General features: G+C 46.5%; 2 protein-coding genes across 12 annotated transcripts; one reads left to right on the top strand and one right to left on the bottom strand.

Moving 5' to 3' along the window:
- The first annotated feature begins 92 nt into the window (after nucleotides 1–92).
- Nucleotides 93–6,046, top strand: ptbp3 (polypyrimidine tract binding protein 3). Of its 11 annotated transcripts, none has more exons than XM_057019540.1 (14): nucleotides 137–259; nucleotides 881–944; nucleotides 1,336–1,472; nucleotides 1,561–1,704; nucleotides 1,794–1,949; nucleotides 2,024–2,134; nucleotides 2,310–2,466; nucleotides 2,547–2,603; nucleotides 3,169–3,293; nucleotides 3,370–3,403; nucleotides 3,489–3,581; nucleotides 3,688–3,910; nucleotides 4,011–4,088; nucleotides 4,863–6,046. In XM_057019540.1, exons 2-14 carry the CDS (start codon nucleotides 920–922, stop codon nucleotides 4,993–4,995), a joined length of 1,473 nt encoding a protein of 490 aa, XP_056875520.1. In that variant the 5' UTR covers nucleotides 137–259; nucleotides 881–919; the 3' UTR covers nucleotides 4,996–6,046. The 11 variants fall into 11 exon arrangements, with proteins under 11 accessions (XP_056875516.1, XP_056875515.1, XP_056875514.1 ...); XM_057019539.1 differs by having other exon boundaries at nucleotides 1,306–1,472; nucleotides 3,181–3,293; XM_057019537.1 differs by having other exon boundaries at nucleotides 1,306–1,472.
- A 1,222-nt stretch (nucleotides 6,047–7,268) lies between these two features.
- Nucleotides 7,269–12,053, bottom strand: ugcg (UDP-glucose ceramide glucosyltransferase). Its single transcript, XM_057019546.1, has 10 exons — nucleotides 11,700–12,053; nucleotides 10,303–10,447; nucleotides 10,092–10,194; nucleotides 9,889–9,990; nucleotides 9,700–9,812; nucleotides 9,418–9,596; nucleotides 9,250–9,336; nucleotides 9,048–9,155; nucleotides 8,872–8,950; nucleotides 7,269–8,703 (listed from the first exon to the last, which is right to left on the bottom strand). The coding sequence occupies exons 1-10, from the start codon at nucleotides 11,795–11,797 to the stop codon at nucleotides 8,533–8,535; spliced, it is 1,185 nt and encodes a 394-aa protein (XP_056875526.1). The 5' UTR covers nucleotides 11,798–12,053; the 3' UTR covers nucleotides 7,269–8,532.
- Nucleotides 12,054–12,834: the final 781 nt, after the last annotated feature.

Here is a 12,834-nt window from a genome sequence, read left to right as displayed (position 1 = left end):
CAATTCTGGAAATATTTAATTGACCCAGCATCGATACACAAATGAAAGGCGTAAAAGAAAAGTTACAGAAATAAATCGACGTTCACGAAGAATCCTCCGATCTGAGGCGTGGCCGCGCCGGCCGCCATGTTATCCTGTGACGTCACCAAACGGGAAGTGAGCTCGTCGTTCTCCATGGTCGCTGCCTGGCTGCGGAGGGCTCGGCTCGCGGACGAAAAACATCTCGTGCTCCTTCTTCCTCCACACAGACCATGGACGGGTGAGCGCGAGCCACACGGTTCCGAAATGCGCCGACGCCCGGCGACTCTTTCGCCTTCCTTCCGTTCCTCCCTCGGGTTTCCTTGGCGACTGAACCGCACCTGCGCGAGCCTTTGGCGTCAACCCCTCGCTGCTGCTGCTGCTGCTGTTGTTGTTGTTGTTGTTTGCGTGTTTGTCGAGGCGCCTCCCTTCCCACCGAAACGTTCTTCCTCCCGTTTGCGCCGGCTCATTCGCCACCTGCCGTTCTTGGCATCACGGTCCGTGCTGCGTCTGTTTTGGGTTGAAAAGTGTCTCGAGCGAGGACGAACGATTGCGGCGGGGTTTGATCGACGGAAATCCCGCGATATCTCGCTCTACACAGGCGACAGAGCGTTTCCGGTGTTTTTTTTCTTGTTATTCGAGTCCATTGAACGGTGCTTTTTGCTCCAAACGATTGCCGTGCTTTAATAATTAAAACACAAAATCTGTGTCATTTGATAAAGCGGCAACCAGACGTGTTGCCTTCACTGATACAAGAAAATTTAACCTGAGAGTCAAGAGTGGTTTATGGTGTGAAAACATAAATGGCACACTCTTTCTGAGAATGATAACGCTTATATTTCTTTTATCGATTCATCTGCAGCAGTTGGCTTTCACATCCCCTAAGTGCAGCTCTGCGAACATGAGCACTTCTAACCTGTCCACAGGTGAGAACCCCCCCCCCCCCCCCCCCCCCCCCCACTAAATATTTGATGTACACATGCTCGTTTTACGGCAGTAGCCAGTTTATGCGGCTCAGATCCTGGTACCTGATTATCCACACGTCTTCTGGTCTGTATGAGGCACAGACCTGATCCATTATCCCAGTTTGTTTGTTTAATGGCTTCTGTATCTTTTAAGTTGGACTTGCATATTGATTAGTATTCCTAAATTATTATAGGAAATATACATTTCACTATTAATAACACTGCTGTTAGCAGGTTCTCTGTTGTAATAACCACACTGTGAATAAATGCAAGTATTACCCGTTTTCACCACTGCGGCGTTGGTCTTCTGGTCTGCCCACAGTGGATGGCACTGACGGGCTGTGTGTTTCAGAGCGTGCTCCGTGCGTCCCATCTCGGGTCCTCCACCTGCGCCAGTTGCCTTTTAACATCACTGAACAGGAAGTGCTCGCTCTTGCGCTTCCTTTTGGTCGAGTTAGCAAGCTGATAACACTGAAAGCCAAAAACCAGGTGAACAGTAGCTGTTAGTAGTTAGCACGCCGCGGTTGGATACAGTTACATTTAATAACAAACTGATGTTTCCAATGAACTGAAAAAGGGTTTTTTAGAAATGGCGTCTGAAGAAGCAGCCGTTACCATGATGAATTACTACACCTCGGCCCCACCCACCATCAGGAACCAGCCAGTCTTTATTCAATACTCTAACCATCGTGAGCTCAAGACAGACAATCTGACCAATCAGGTGAAGAGCACCCTCTCTGTTCTGTTCACTCCGTTGTTGTTTTTCCTTTATTTAAAATCAGTTATTTGTGACTGTTCTTTTACTGACAGAGAGCAGCGTTGCAGGCCATCAGTACAGCAGCAATGCATTCTGGGACTATGGCACCTGGGAGCGACGGTCGTGGCGTAGTTCACGGCCAGAGTCCCGTCCTTCGAATCATTGTGGAGAACTTATTTTACCCTGTGACACTGGAGGTCCTGCAGCAGGTGCTTCACACTCGCTCGAACCGCTCAGTGACTCGTCTTGTGCCGCTCCGACAATGAGGTGTTGTTGTTTGCAGATCTTCAGTAAGTTCGGCTCAGTGTTGAAGATCATCACTTTCACCAGGAACAATCAGTTTCAGGCTCTGCTGCAGTTCAGTGATGCCGTGCATGCTCAGCACGCCAAGGCTGTGAGTCACACACACGCCTAGATAACTGCACATGCGTATGCATACAGGTGTGCGGATGGAGCAATTGGGCCTACAATGATCCGCTTTTTGGTTTGAAAATTTAGTTTTGGGGGCCTCTTGGGTGTAGTTGGGCCTGCGTGCTCGGGAGCATGAGAAAAGTCCTTCTGTTTTTCAGTCTCTGGATGGTCAGAACATCTATAACGGCTGCTGCACGCTGAGGATCGACTTCTCAAAACTGAGCGCGCTGAATGTGAAGTACAACAACGACAAGAGCCGAGACTTCACCAGATCCGACCTGCCAACTGGAGAACTGGACCCCACAGCTGCCTTCAGTAAGGGGCTCTACATACATCTCCACATATATATAATGTGTGTGTTTTCCTTTCATTCATCATTTCGGTGTGTGTTTTAGGTGTAGCTCTCCCAACCTATGGAGCATCAGCGTTTCCGCCCACATTTCAACACACAGGTGAGAAGACAAACACTTTTGTGTTTGCTGTTTTTCTTTAATCTGCCATCAACCGTTGGTACTCAGCTGTGTTGCTGCACACCAGTTAAACACCAGTCTGCTTTCACCAGTGCTGTGAAATGTTGCTGTGACTCCTTTAATGTGGCTAAAGAGGTGGGTCGGCCTGAGGGAATGTTGTTATTGTAGCTCACAAATTCTTGGTTACCTTGCTTGAGTCTGACTTCCTTCCTGCTGTGGTGTAGTTGCGTGTTGATCCCAGCAGAATTCCCCTGGAGCTGCACCTCCGTCGTAACTTCAGCTCTCAGCTGCCAGGGTTGTTGGTCTGGTTTATCCTTTTATGGCTTTTTGTACTCTTTGACATAAAGAACCCTTTAAGCACAATAAGGTCTGTTTGTTCAACAAACTAAAACCATCAGTATGTTTCCTTCTATCAATAATGGCCTTTGGATTTGAACAGTATTGTTTTCCTGTTGTCAACAGACTTTTCATCACCAAAGCACCAGTTTAAGGGTTCTGGGTGGTGAATTTGTTGAATTTGAAAATATCTTGGTTACAAATGGAGCAGCCTTGTCCCCAGGTCTCTCGGTGGCGGCTGTTCCCGGATCGCTGATGTCTCCTCCTCGTGTCTCTCTGCAAATGGCTCCTCCTGCTATTCACTCTGTGCTCCTGGTGTCCAACCTAAACCCAGAGGTCAGAGGTCACACACAAACCAAGCGACTCGTGCGTCACATGAAAGGAACATTATTAACCACCTTTGTCTCTGCAGAGCGTCTCGCCTCAATGCCTCTTCATCTTGTTTGGTGAGAATCATTCGTGTAGCGAGCCGTGAGGAGTAGAACCCACCCAGAATCCTCAGCGTTGCTATGTGGTTGCATGTCTTTTCAGGTGTTTATGGGGACGTCCAGAGAGTGAAAATCCTCTTCAACAAGAAGGAAAATGCTCTCGTTCAGATGAGCGATGCTACTCAGGCTCAACTTGGTCAGACATTTGCTCACAAACGCTCTTTAAAACACGATATTTGCTGTTGGAGGGTTTTAATTAACAGTCTTCCTGTGTCCCTTTTCCAAACCTTTTCCCCCATCAGCGATGAGTCATCTGAACGGCCAGCGTCTCCACGGCAATGTGATACGAGTGATGTTGTCCAAACATCCAGTTGTGCAACTGCCTCGGGGAGGGGCGGGCCAAGAGGAGCAGGTGCTGACGCGGGACTTCTCAGGCTCTGCCCTCCACCGCTTCAAAAAACCCGGCTCTAAAAACTTCAACAACATCTTCCCTCCATCTGCCACTTTGCACCTCTCCAACATTCCGTGAGACCAGTTTCCATGTTCGGAAGCACCGATTCTGGTTTGTGTCCAAGCCTTTTCCGTGCTCTAAAACCTCTTTGTGTGTTTCGTCCTTGTCCCGCAGCTCTTCTGTCAGCGAGGAAGACCTGAAGGATTTGTTCTCTTCCCGAGGATTCACGGTGAAAGCCTTCAAGTTTTTCCAGTGAGTCCCTGTTTGACGTTTCGCTGCTGTTGTGATGAATTTGAGCTCTGATGGGGTTAATTCCAATGCTAACACCATTGCTAATGCAAATGCACGTTTTGTTATTGTTTGGAATTCCTGGCAACACATTTGACTGGTTCTCCATAACATCGCTAACATGCCTGGAGTTTTATTGCAGTTTTTACTGCCTCGGTTGACCTTCGGAGCACAGATTTTGCTGATAAATTTGTGGATGTAATTGTCCTGTAATTACCCTCCTTATCGAAATTTAGACCATTCGAAAAGCTGCAAGAATTCACATTTTGCACAGTTGGATCTTAAGAAGGTTCTAAGTTGAGCTTCGAAATGCAAAAAGAAGAAATGAGAGTTGTTTGCAATAAATTATTTACTCCCATTAAAGTGAAACAGGCCGTAACCTTTAGACGGCATCTGCCAGAGAAGGGTTCTAAGAACATCTTCAAAGACCTCGTCTCCGTCATCGGCACTGATTGCTCGGAGTTTCCACCAAACATGAAACATTGAAAGCTCGAAAAGCTCTCAGGTGGGATCTCCTGGTCACCCCAGTAACGCATCACGACCATCGAGGCTCGTTGTTTTTCTCATCAGAATGAGAATGAAACTTTCTTCCACCTAAAATTTTGGTGGGGAGGGTGTGAGGACGCGAGCTACAGCGCTAAAGTTCATAATGTGACGTCAGCGCTGGAAACCAGTCATGTGCTGCCCGCGCTCTTCTCTGTGCTGTGGTTGATGATGTCACTTCCCCTGCCGTCACAGGAAGGACAGGAAGATGGCGCTGATGCAGTTGGCATCTGTGGAGGAGGCCATCGAGGCTCTGATCGTCCTGCACGATCACCTGCTGGACCACAACCAGCACCTTCGAGTGTCCTTTTCCAAATCCACCATCTGAACCTGAGTCTCCCGAGGAATCTTGGCTGTTTTTTTTATTTTTTTTAACTTGTACCTGAGTGGTGACTCGGAGCCGACGAGCCCGTCAGGCTCCAGGGTTCCGGACTGGGAACTAAAGGACCACTGGGAGAGTTCAAACACCACCAGATCTCTTTTTGTGCCTACAAACAATCTTAACAGATGAGGACGCAACCGGTCATTGTCACCATGGTTACAGAGCACATTCCCGAGCTGGATGACCCCTGAGTAGCAATGCATTATGGGCTGCGGAGTCCAACAAAGACCAGATGTAAGTGAAAGTTTTGTGTAAATGTTACTTCACAGTGATGTAGAAAAAAGACTTTTCTTGCTTTAAAGTGTAAGTTTCAAGCTCAAATATTGCCAGAATGTTTTTGAAAATGCGACTCCATAAGAAACGTCTTGGACATTATTACAGATTTATTTTTAGCGGAACTTTCAGTAAAATCATTTAAAATCGTTACAGGTCAGTGATGCGTTCTGAAATAGTTTTTCCGTGAACTTTTGAGAGAAATTTCCCCTGAAGCTGAACCCTGAGCGCCGTGCCTTTCCATCGGCACTCACTCCTGCCTTCTGATTGGCTGAAACAATTGTTTGGAAGGCTTTTAATATGATTGATGTTGTAGAATTAGGTGGCTGTGACCTCAACCTTCTTCTGTGCCTTAATTTTCTGAATTATTTGATGTTTGACATGGTGTCTGGGTGGAGGTTTGGTGTTGGGTCTTTTCCATCTGACTGGGTTTTATTCTTTTGTGGTTAGTGATTTTTACTTGGTTTAAATGTTTTAGTGTTGAATGGGCTGAAACAAATTTTAGGGATTTTCTCTTTTTTTTTAACATGAATGTATTTATGCTGTTAAACATGAAATAATTAATGCTTCTGTCCGCCTGTCGTGTGTGTGTGGGTGTGTGTGTGGGTGTGTGTGTGTGTATTTATATATGTGTGTATACATGCCCAGTGTGTGTGTATACGAAGCCGAGCTATGATTGGCTGTCCGACACTTTTCTATTAAACATATATTTAATTGATACCCATTTCTTGTTTTCCTATATATTTTAATTAACCATTTACTTTCAAGTCAATGTGTTCAATTTCAGGAAAAAGCCACAAACCAGCAGGAAGTGGGACATTTCCAGTTTGCCTTCTGACCTCTGATTTAATTTTGAAATATGCGTGAGAGTAAAAAAGGAAAGATAACATCACGTGTTTTGTATTTTGACAGTTACACATTTCCTGTTACAATCACATTTTTTTTTTCCTAAAGTGGAACCAGGTACAGAAATTCTCACAAAGAGGTCGAGACAAATGCTCAGGGTCCAAACCAAACCAAAGTGTTTATGCCTTCTGATTGGACCACATCATTTCCCCAGATTGACTTCGGCTCCACATGCACGTCTCCCCGTCTCCAAGATCTTGTTACTGGCGTCGCTTCTCCTTTTTAAACTTCCCAGCAGCGCTATGACGTCGGCGCCCGCGTCACGTGACGCCCTCGGCTCCTGTTTGCCCCGCCCACGTCCCGTGGCGTCATCGTCAAAACCAAGGCAAGGCGGCTGTAATGTTTCGTACGGCACCGCACACTTTTTAAAAATGTTATCAAATATCTTTGGAAGCAAGTAAATCATATTAGTGCGAGAAGTGTTGTAAAAAGTGATTTGTTTCCGTCTCTACCAACTGGACGGAATTTTCCGCGACACTTCCGGACGTTTTTCCTTCCTGTCACCTTCCCATTCGTATGGTACAATTTACCCCTTAATTCCACCGTGGTTCAAGTAATGTCAGGATCAGTATTGTAACAGCCTCATTTAAAAATAATAATTTTACGAGCTTGATACTTGGCATCAGCCATGAAGTGTAACGCTGCCGTGCGTGTGACGGTCGTGTTCCAGACTTATGAACCACAGCAGCTGTGACAGGAACGTGAGGGCAACTAAAATAGTTTAAGTTTGTTTTGAATCAGACCCATGTTTCGGTGCCTCACGTCGTTTCGTCTGAACCGACCCGAATGTTTAAGTGTTAAAATACAGCTCGATTATTGCATCTGACTCTGTTACAGTTGGTAAATGATATTTTTATTGTCCTTGCATGAAGTTGGGGGGCGGTCATTTGCTCTATTAAGGGCACATTTGTGTTAATTTATTTTTTATAGTGTGACAACGTTGTAGCACGAATAAACCAGTGGGGAAAAAACGAGCTGCCCTCATCTTTTCTCTCAGCCAATCAGAGAGCAGAACACTCAAAACACACCGTCGCGCGACATCCAGGTTCAAAATAAACCTTTATTGATCAACAGTGACTGACAACAGCGGCGCACTGTCCTTAAAAAACAGCGAACAATAAAAATCATGTCCAATTATAGTGGATGGCAAGGGGGCGGGGTCTGTCCGAGCTGGCGCCATCACCCAGACCCACCGTGGCTATGCTAACAGCTAATAGCAATTTATTACAGCTGAAACACACGCACACATTACAGTGTTGTGACAAAACAAACAGTTCAGAAATATAAAACTTTAATATATTTTCGAACTTTTTCTAACCATTTTTTTTTTGTTTTTTTTTTTCCACTTTTTTGGTAACTTGAAATGTCACAACCAATATTTTCAGTGCTGAACTTGCTTAAGGAAGCTCTTTTTTTTAACTGCAGTGCTACAGAAGATTACTTCAAAAATCACTGAGGCCTTTCATTTTTTATTTGTCTAATCTGTCGTCTTTATATTAAGTTTTTAAACAAGATGACAAACAGCAATTTGAGATTCTAGTGAAATATTTAGAAATGGGGTCAAAAGCTGCCGTTGAGATTTATGAGAACAAAAGGCATAAAGGTTCACTTTGTCTTTCGGGTTGGTTGTTTTTCCACTTAGTTCCCAGTAGAAAAATGTCATATTTTCTCTTATTTTATTGTCGGTAACAACAAATTGTTGGGAGGCCGACTCAACGGCTCCGCTCACATCGGCAGAACAAGAGCAGCTCCTCACATCTGCTGCTCGGAAGCCTTTTCCTTTTCTATTGCAACACAGAAATTCCTTCAGGAGACGCATTTCCTCTTCAAGACGAATCGGGCTCAGAGCCACGTTGTGTTTGTCATAACAGGGAAACTTTGAAGCCAATTTCTTTTTTTTTTTGGTTTGGTTTTTAGCCAAAATCAAATTTAAAGCAAAAACAGCAGAAACCAGCAAATGGGGGAAAAGTCTGTTTCCTTTTCAAACAGCAACATTATACGAGTTTACTGAACCACTGTAAAATAAACCACTTATGAAATTCTGTGAATTTTTCTGCAAAAAATGAAAACTCTCCCCTGACTTTCAAGTTCATTCATCGCTCCAGACCTCCTTGTTCTGCCATCATTGGCTTGTTCTGATGTCGTTTACTTCAAGCACCAAAAGGAACATAAATAGTTAAAACAAACACACACACACACACACACACACACACTCACGCACTTACTTACTTCAGTTTTACCATTAAAAAAAAAAGTCTCTTTCGCCAGTCCGGTGCTCTTTTTCAAAGATGGTTGCCATAGTTACTAGACATCGAGTATCTCCTCAGCAGTGCCACCACAGCGCAGCCGGTAGCGGCCGGTTCTCCAGCTGATTGTTGGGTCCCACAAAGCCGACAGGAAAATCTGCACGGCCATGGACTCTCTGATGAACCAGGCCACGGCGAAGTCCAGCTTGGAGAAGCACAACGGTCCACCCTGCAACACCACAACTTTCATCAATAATCAGTCGCTGCCCGAGGAGGCGTGGCCAAAAGAAACACTAGTTTAGAGAAATATTTTTATATTCAGCAAACATCACTTCCAGGCTTCAAGAGGAAAAAGAAAAACTGGGCTTTCAGAATAAAAGCATTAGAATGTGGGTACCTGAACACCGGTCAGCTGGATGTAGTCCGATATAAACCAGGCAAGACAGTGACACATGAAGAAGACCATCATGTCCCACCTGAGAGAGACACAATTCAGAACCCAAGACAAACCAAAAACGGCTGCACAACGCCAACGGCGGTTGCCTCCTTCCTGCTCTGCGATTGATCGAGTACCTGAAAACGTAATGAGCAGCCCAACCAATGATGAGGCTGGCCAAGAAGCACTCGGAAACGGGCTCCAGGACAGTAGCCGGAACCATGTTGATTCTTAACTTGGTCCACCTGAGACAATTCAGGACAGAATATAAACTCAAATGATCAAAGGTGGAGAAAACAGCTCGATATTCATCCTGTCACCACTTTTGCAGCGCATCACCTGATCATACGGGACTGGAACTGAGCGATGGAGTACGATCCAGAGTTCTGCAGTGCGACCTGCGTTGCCATGGAGAATTTCCATCCTCTAAATCAGACAGGAAGTGACATCGTTTCGTTGTTGCGCACCACCAGAGAGGGCAGCGAAAGCTAATGCTAACACACGGACCTGTCAGCGATGGCTTTGGCCATGAAGTAGTCCTCAGCAATGTACTGAGCGAAGGCAACCAATCCGCCCGCCTGGTCCAGCACGTCTTTCCTCATCAGACACGACATCCCCGTCACGCACTTGATCCCCGTAACGTTTGCAGAGATGTAGGACCGCGGGTGGGACGTGCCAAAATACACCTGCGAGCAGGTAAACGTCCGTTACGGGCGGCGCTCCGAAGATGCCACAGTGGTAAAAATGTTCACCTGTGCGCCCGCCCTGGCAGAGGCACATTCGCCTTACCTGCTCCAGGGTGGCAGCAAATCCTTGTCGGTCAGCCACGTAGGGCAACCCGTGCACCAGCCCCACCTTGTCCGTCATCTGATTGGTCATGTCCGCCAGGGTGTCGGGTTTAACTGAACGCAAAGTTAGCATTAGCACCCATGACCCCAGAACGCGCCGAAAGCTGCCGAACCGGCCGGTTTCACCGACCTCTGATGCCGCTGTCGCAGATCCACACCAGGTTGTATCTGGCTCCCTCGTAGCCTGGCATCAGATTGTTGATCTTGGGGTTGATTCCCACTTTTTTGCCCCCTGCAACCAAAGAACAGCTTTCGCTAAAAAGGTGTCCCAAAGGCAACAGTTCGCGCATCAACGCGACCGCATCGTGCTCGCCAAACGGACGGAAAGCTCACCGACGAACAAACGGGCGTCCACGCCGGGATATTTTGCCAGCAGCTTTTTACAGACGTCAATGGCTGGATCATCTTGATCCTGAACACACAGCAGGATCTCGTACTGCAAAAGAGAGATTCCAATGACTTCACAGCTGAAGCCGATCGGGCGACCGCAGCAGTCACATGACCACGCCGAGAGAAGCTCGGTCTTAGGGCAGCGAAGGGTCACCTTGGGGTAATCGAGGGTGAAAAATGTCTCTAGGTTGGACATGAGGTTGGGGTCGACACCCTTCAGAGGTTTCAGCAGAGAAACTCCTGCCAGCTGTGCAAATGGCTGCTTGACCTCTGACCTCTTCTTGTGGAGGTGGAGACGCCTAAAAAAAAAAAAAAAAAAAAAAGGCAGATCGGGCATCAGGTCATGAGAAAACATCCCACAAATGTGACAAGACAATTCAGAAGGGACGAGGTTTAATGTAGAACACGGCGTGATTTCCGGTCATGAGGTCCCACTTTACGACAGTCAGATGTCCCAATAAACGAGGAGAGGAGACAGGAAGAGAGCAGAACAGTTCCCTCTTCTCACGTCACAAGTCCGTTGTGAAGAAGAGTAAAGTTGCAGTTAAAACTAGGACTGCAGGAACTGTAGCGTGGCCACATTTGAGGCAGTCCTGCTTAAAGGCGTGGGGGCTCCTTACAGGACACACACACACACACACACACACACACACACACCAGGACACCGTGTGCAAACACAGTTATAAAGTTCAGCAGCAAGATTAGCAAATGAGCCAAGATAACGACTGATTCAATTTGCAAAGAGGAAATGTTCGGAAAATAATTTGGCTGCGGCGTCAACAGAAAAAAGGTGACATAAAAATAAATGATCCCCGACTGAAGCAATTTACACTAATCAACAAACGGAGCTGCATCCTGCCGGGAACGGGTCATGTGACACACTGGAAAGGTCAGAAAGTATCTCCTCCGTCAAGAGTGTTCCAAAGATGATCCTTTGTTAAGGCCACAGGAGATTCTCACAAATCCTCTGTTGAATTCCCCCCAGGCTCGGAGATCCTGTGTGAGCCCAGGTGACCGAGCCCAGGTGACCGAGCCCAGGCTGCTCTCCGGGGCTTCAGCCCGGCTGTGGCTGCGGTTCCGTCAGGCTGGAACCGACCCAAAGCTCGGAAACCCCTCGGAGACAACAGAGCGACCCCAAATTACCGAAAACAATCATTTCCCATCAGTGGTTTCCAACGCAATTCGGCGGAGGACAGGAGACATGGAAATTTCACCAAATGCTAAAAACCCAGACAGGAATAGAATTAAACAGGCGGCGTGAGCGGAGGAGAGAAAGGCGCAGTTTTAAAGCGTCGAGGTCAACCAAAGAATGAGCTCGAGTCCCCGACACCAAGAGCCCAGCTAACGTCTAAACTGCGGAAGGAAAACGCCCAAACCAAACGGTTAAAAAGTCCATTGTTAAAAAGTTCAGTGTGCCAGGAAACCAAGCAATATTCGGAGTCCAGTTGGCTGAACGATGGTTCGGTAGCACAAAACACGGCGTGAAGCAGGTGCGTCGCCCCGCTAGCTTGTAGCTAGCAGCGGCTAGCTTCGCCCCCCAGCCCGACTTACGCGTAGATGATGGACATTAAGTGCATAAACCACAGAACGAAGAACAGGATGAAGCCGAAAAGGGCGATTCCCTGCATGGCGAGGACCAACACAGCCATGTCGGTCCGGGGGGGGGAAACGTTGCTGGCAGGGGCTGGTTCGAGACCGGCAGCTGACCGATGGTGGTGGTCGGGCGGGGGGGCTACCGAGGTAGTCCGCTGTGGAATGAAGCGTCGCCCTCCCAGTGACACCAGCACCGTACGTCAGAAACCAGCCCAGTTGATATGGACACGAAGTTCCGCCGAGGCCTGGTGGTGCTGCTCGCGGTACAAATTTCACGGGTTTGCCAATAGCTTAAACGACTGACTGTCAGCTGACCGACAGGGCGCCGAAGTTAGCTTCCGTTTCGGCATTTAAGGTGAAAGTTAATAATTAATCATTAATAATTAATAATTCCGTCATGCTGAGCGTCTGTTTCTCCACCGAATGTCCCTTTTTACTGCCTCTTATAGATGTGAAATCCTTTTAGGCCAGTATTATATCTGTGAAGAGGGGAAAAAGAGATGGACAAAGTTCAGATCCAAAACGACAAGAAATATGACTCTAATAACTCCCTGATGTGATTAAGATGAGAAGGATCACAAGAACACAGGAGCACAGAGGGCTTTTTGATGGCCACGAGGAGCTCATCCTTCTAACTTCAAAACAAATGCCAAAACATTATTTTTCTATTGATTAGAAACATGATGAACATGTTGATCAATTGGTTAATACGAAAAGAAGCTGCTGTTGAACCCTCTTCACAGCTTCAGCCTCTTAATCTTCTCAAGCCTTTGGTGTTCCCATAATAGGTGAGGGATTGGTGTGTCAATAGTCACCACAGCTATCATCATTCTTCTGCCAACCAGTTTATGTTTCCTGTTAGCAAAGTAAACTGTTTGTGATCATATAAATAGCTTCCACTCTTCCAACAATTAACAAATCCTTTAATTTCAAATCAAATCTTTTCCTTTCTTCTCTTACCAGTGTGGCTCTTTATTGTAAAAGAGCTTAAGAAATAGTTAAATGTAGTTGGACCAGTCTATGGACATAATCTGATGACCTACAGCAACTCATGAAAGACATATTTGTTCCTGTCAAAGACAAACCAGTCAAT

The sequence above is a fragment of the Takifugu flavidus genome, chromosome 20, assembly GCF_003711565.1.
Source record: "Takifugu flavidus isolate HTHZ2018 chromosome 20, ASM371156v2, whole genome shotgun sequence".
NCBI classification, from domain to species: Eukaryota; Metazoa; Chordata; class Actinopteri; order Tetraodontiformes; family Tetraodontidae; genus Takifugu; species Takifugu flavidus.
Note: the sequence above shows the minus strand (reverse complement) of the source record. Positions and strands in the feature narration are given on the sequence as shown.

Bases quoted from the DNA above. Each gene is read 5' to 3' on its own strand.
- ptbp3 (XM_057019534.1), top strand. From the start codon at position 127: ATGTTATCCTGTGACGTCACCAAACGGGAAGTGAGCTCGTCGTTCTCC. The intron at 1,705-1,793 runs GTGAAGAGCACC...TTTTACTGACAG, and splicing joins CAGACAATCTGACCAATCAG to AGAGCAGCGTTGCAGGCCAT. The intron at 3,911-4,010 runs GTGAGACCAGTT...CTTGTCCCGCAG, and splicing joins TTGCACCTCTCCAACATTCC to CTCTTCTGTCAGCGAGGAAG.
- ugcg (XM_057019546.1), bottom strand. From the start codon at position 11,797: ATGGCTGTGTTGGTCCTCGCCATGCAGGGAATCGCCCTTTTCGGCTTC. The intron at 10,448-11,699 runs GTAAGTCGGGCT...TTTTTTTTTTAG, and splicing joins TTAATGTCCATCATCTACGC to GCGTCTCCACCTCCACAAGA. The intron at 8,951-9,047 runs GTACTCGATCAA...TGTCTCTCTCAG, and splicing joins GCTGCTCATTACGTTTTCAG to GTGGGACATGATGGTCTTCT.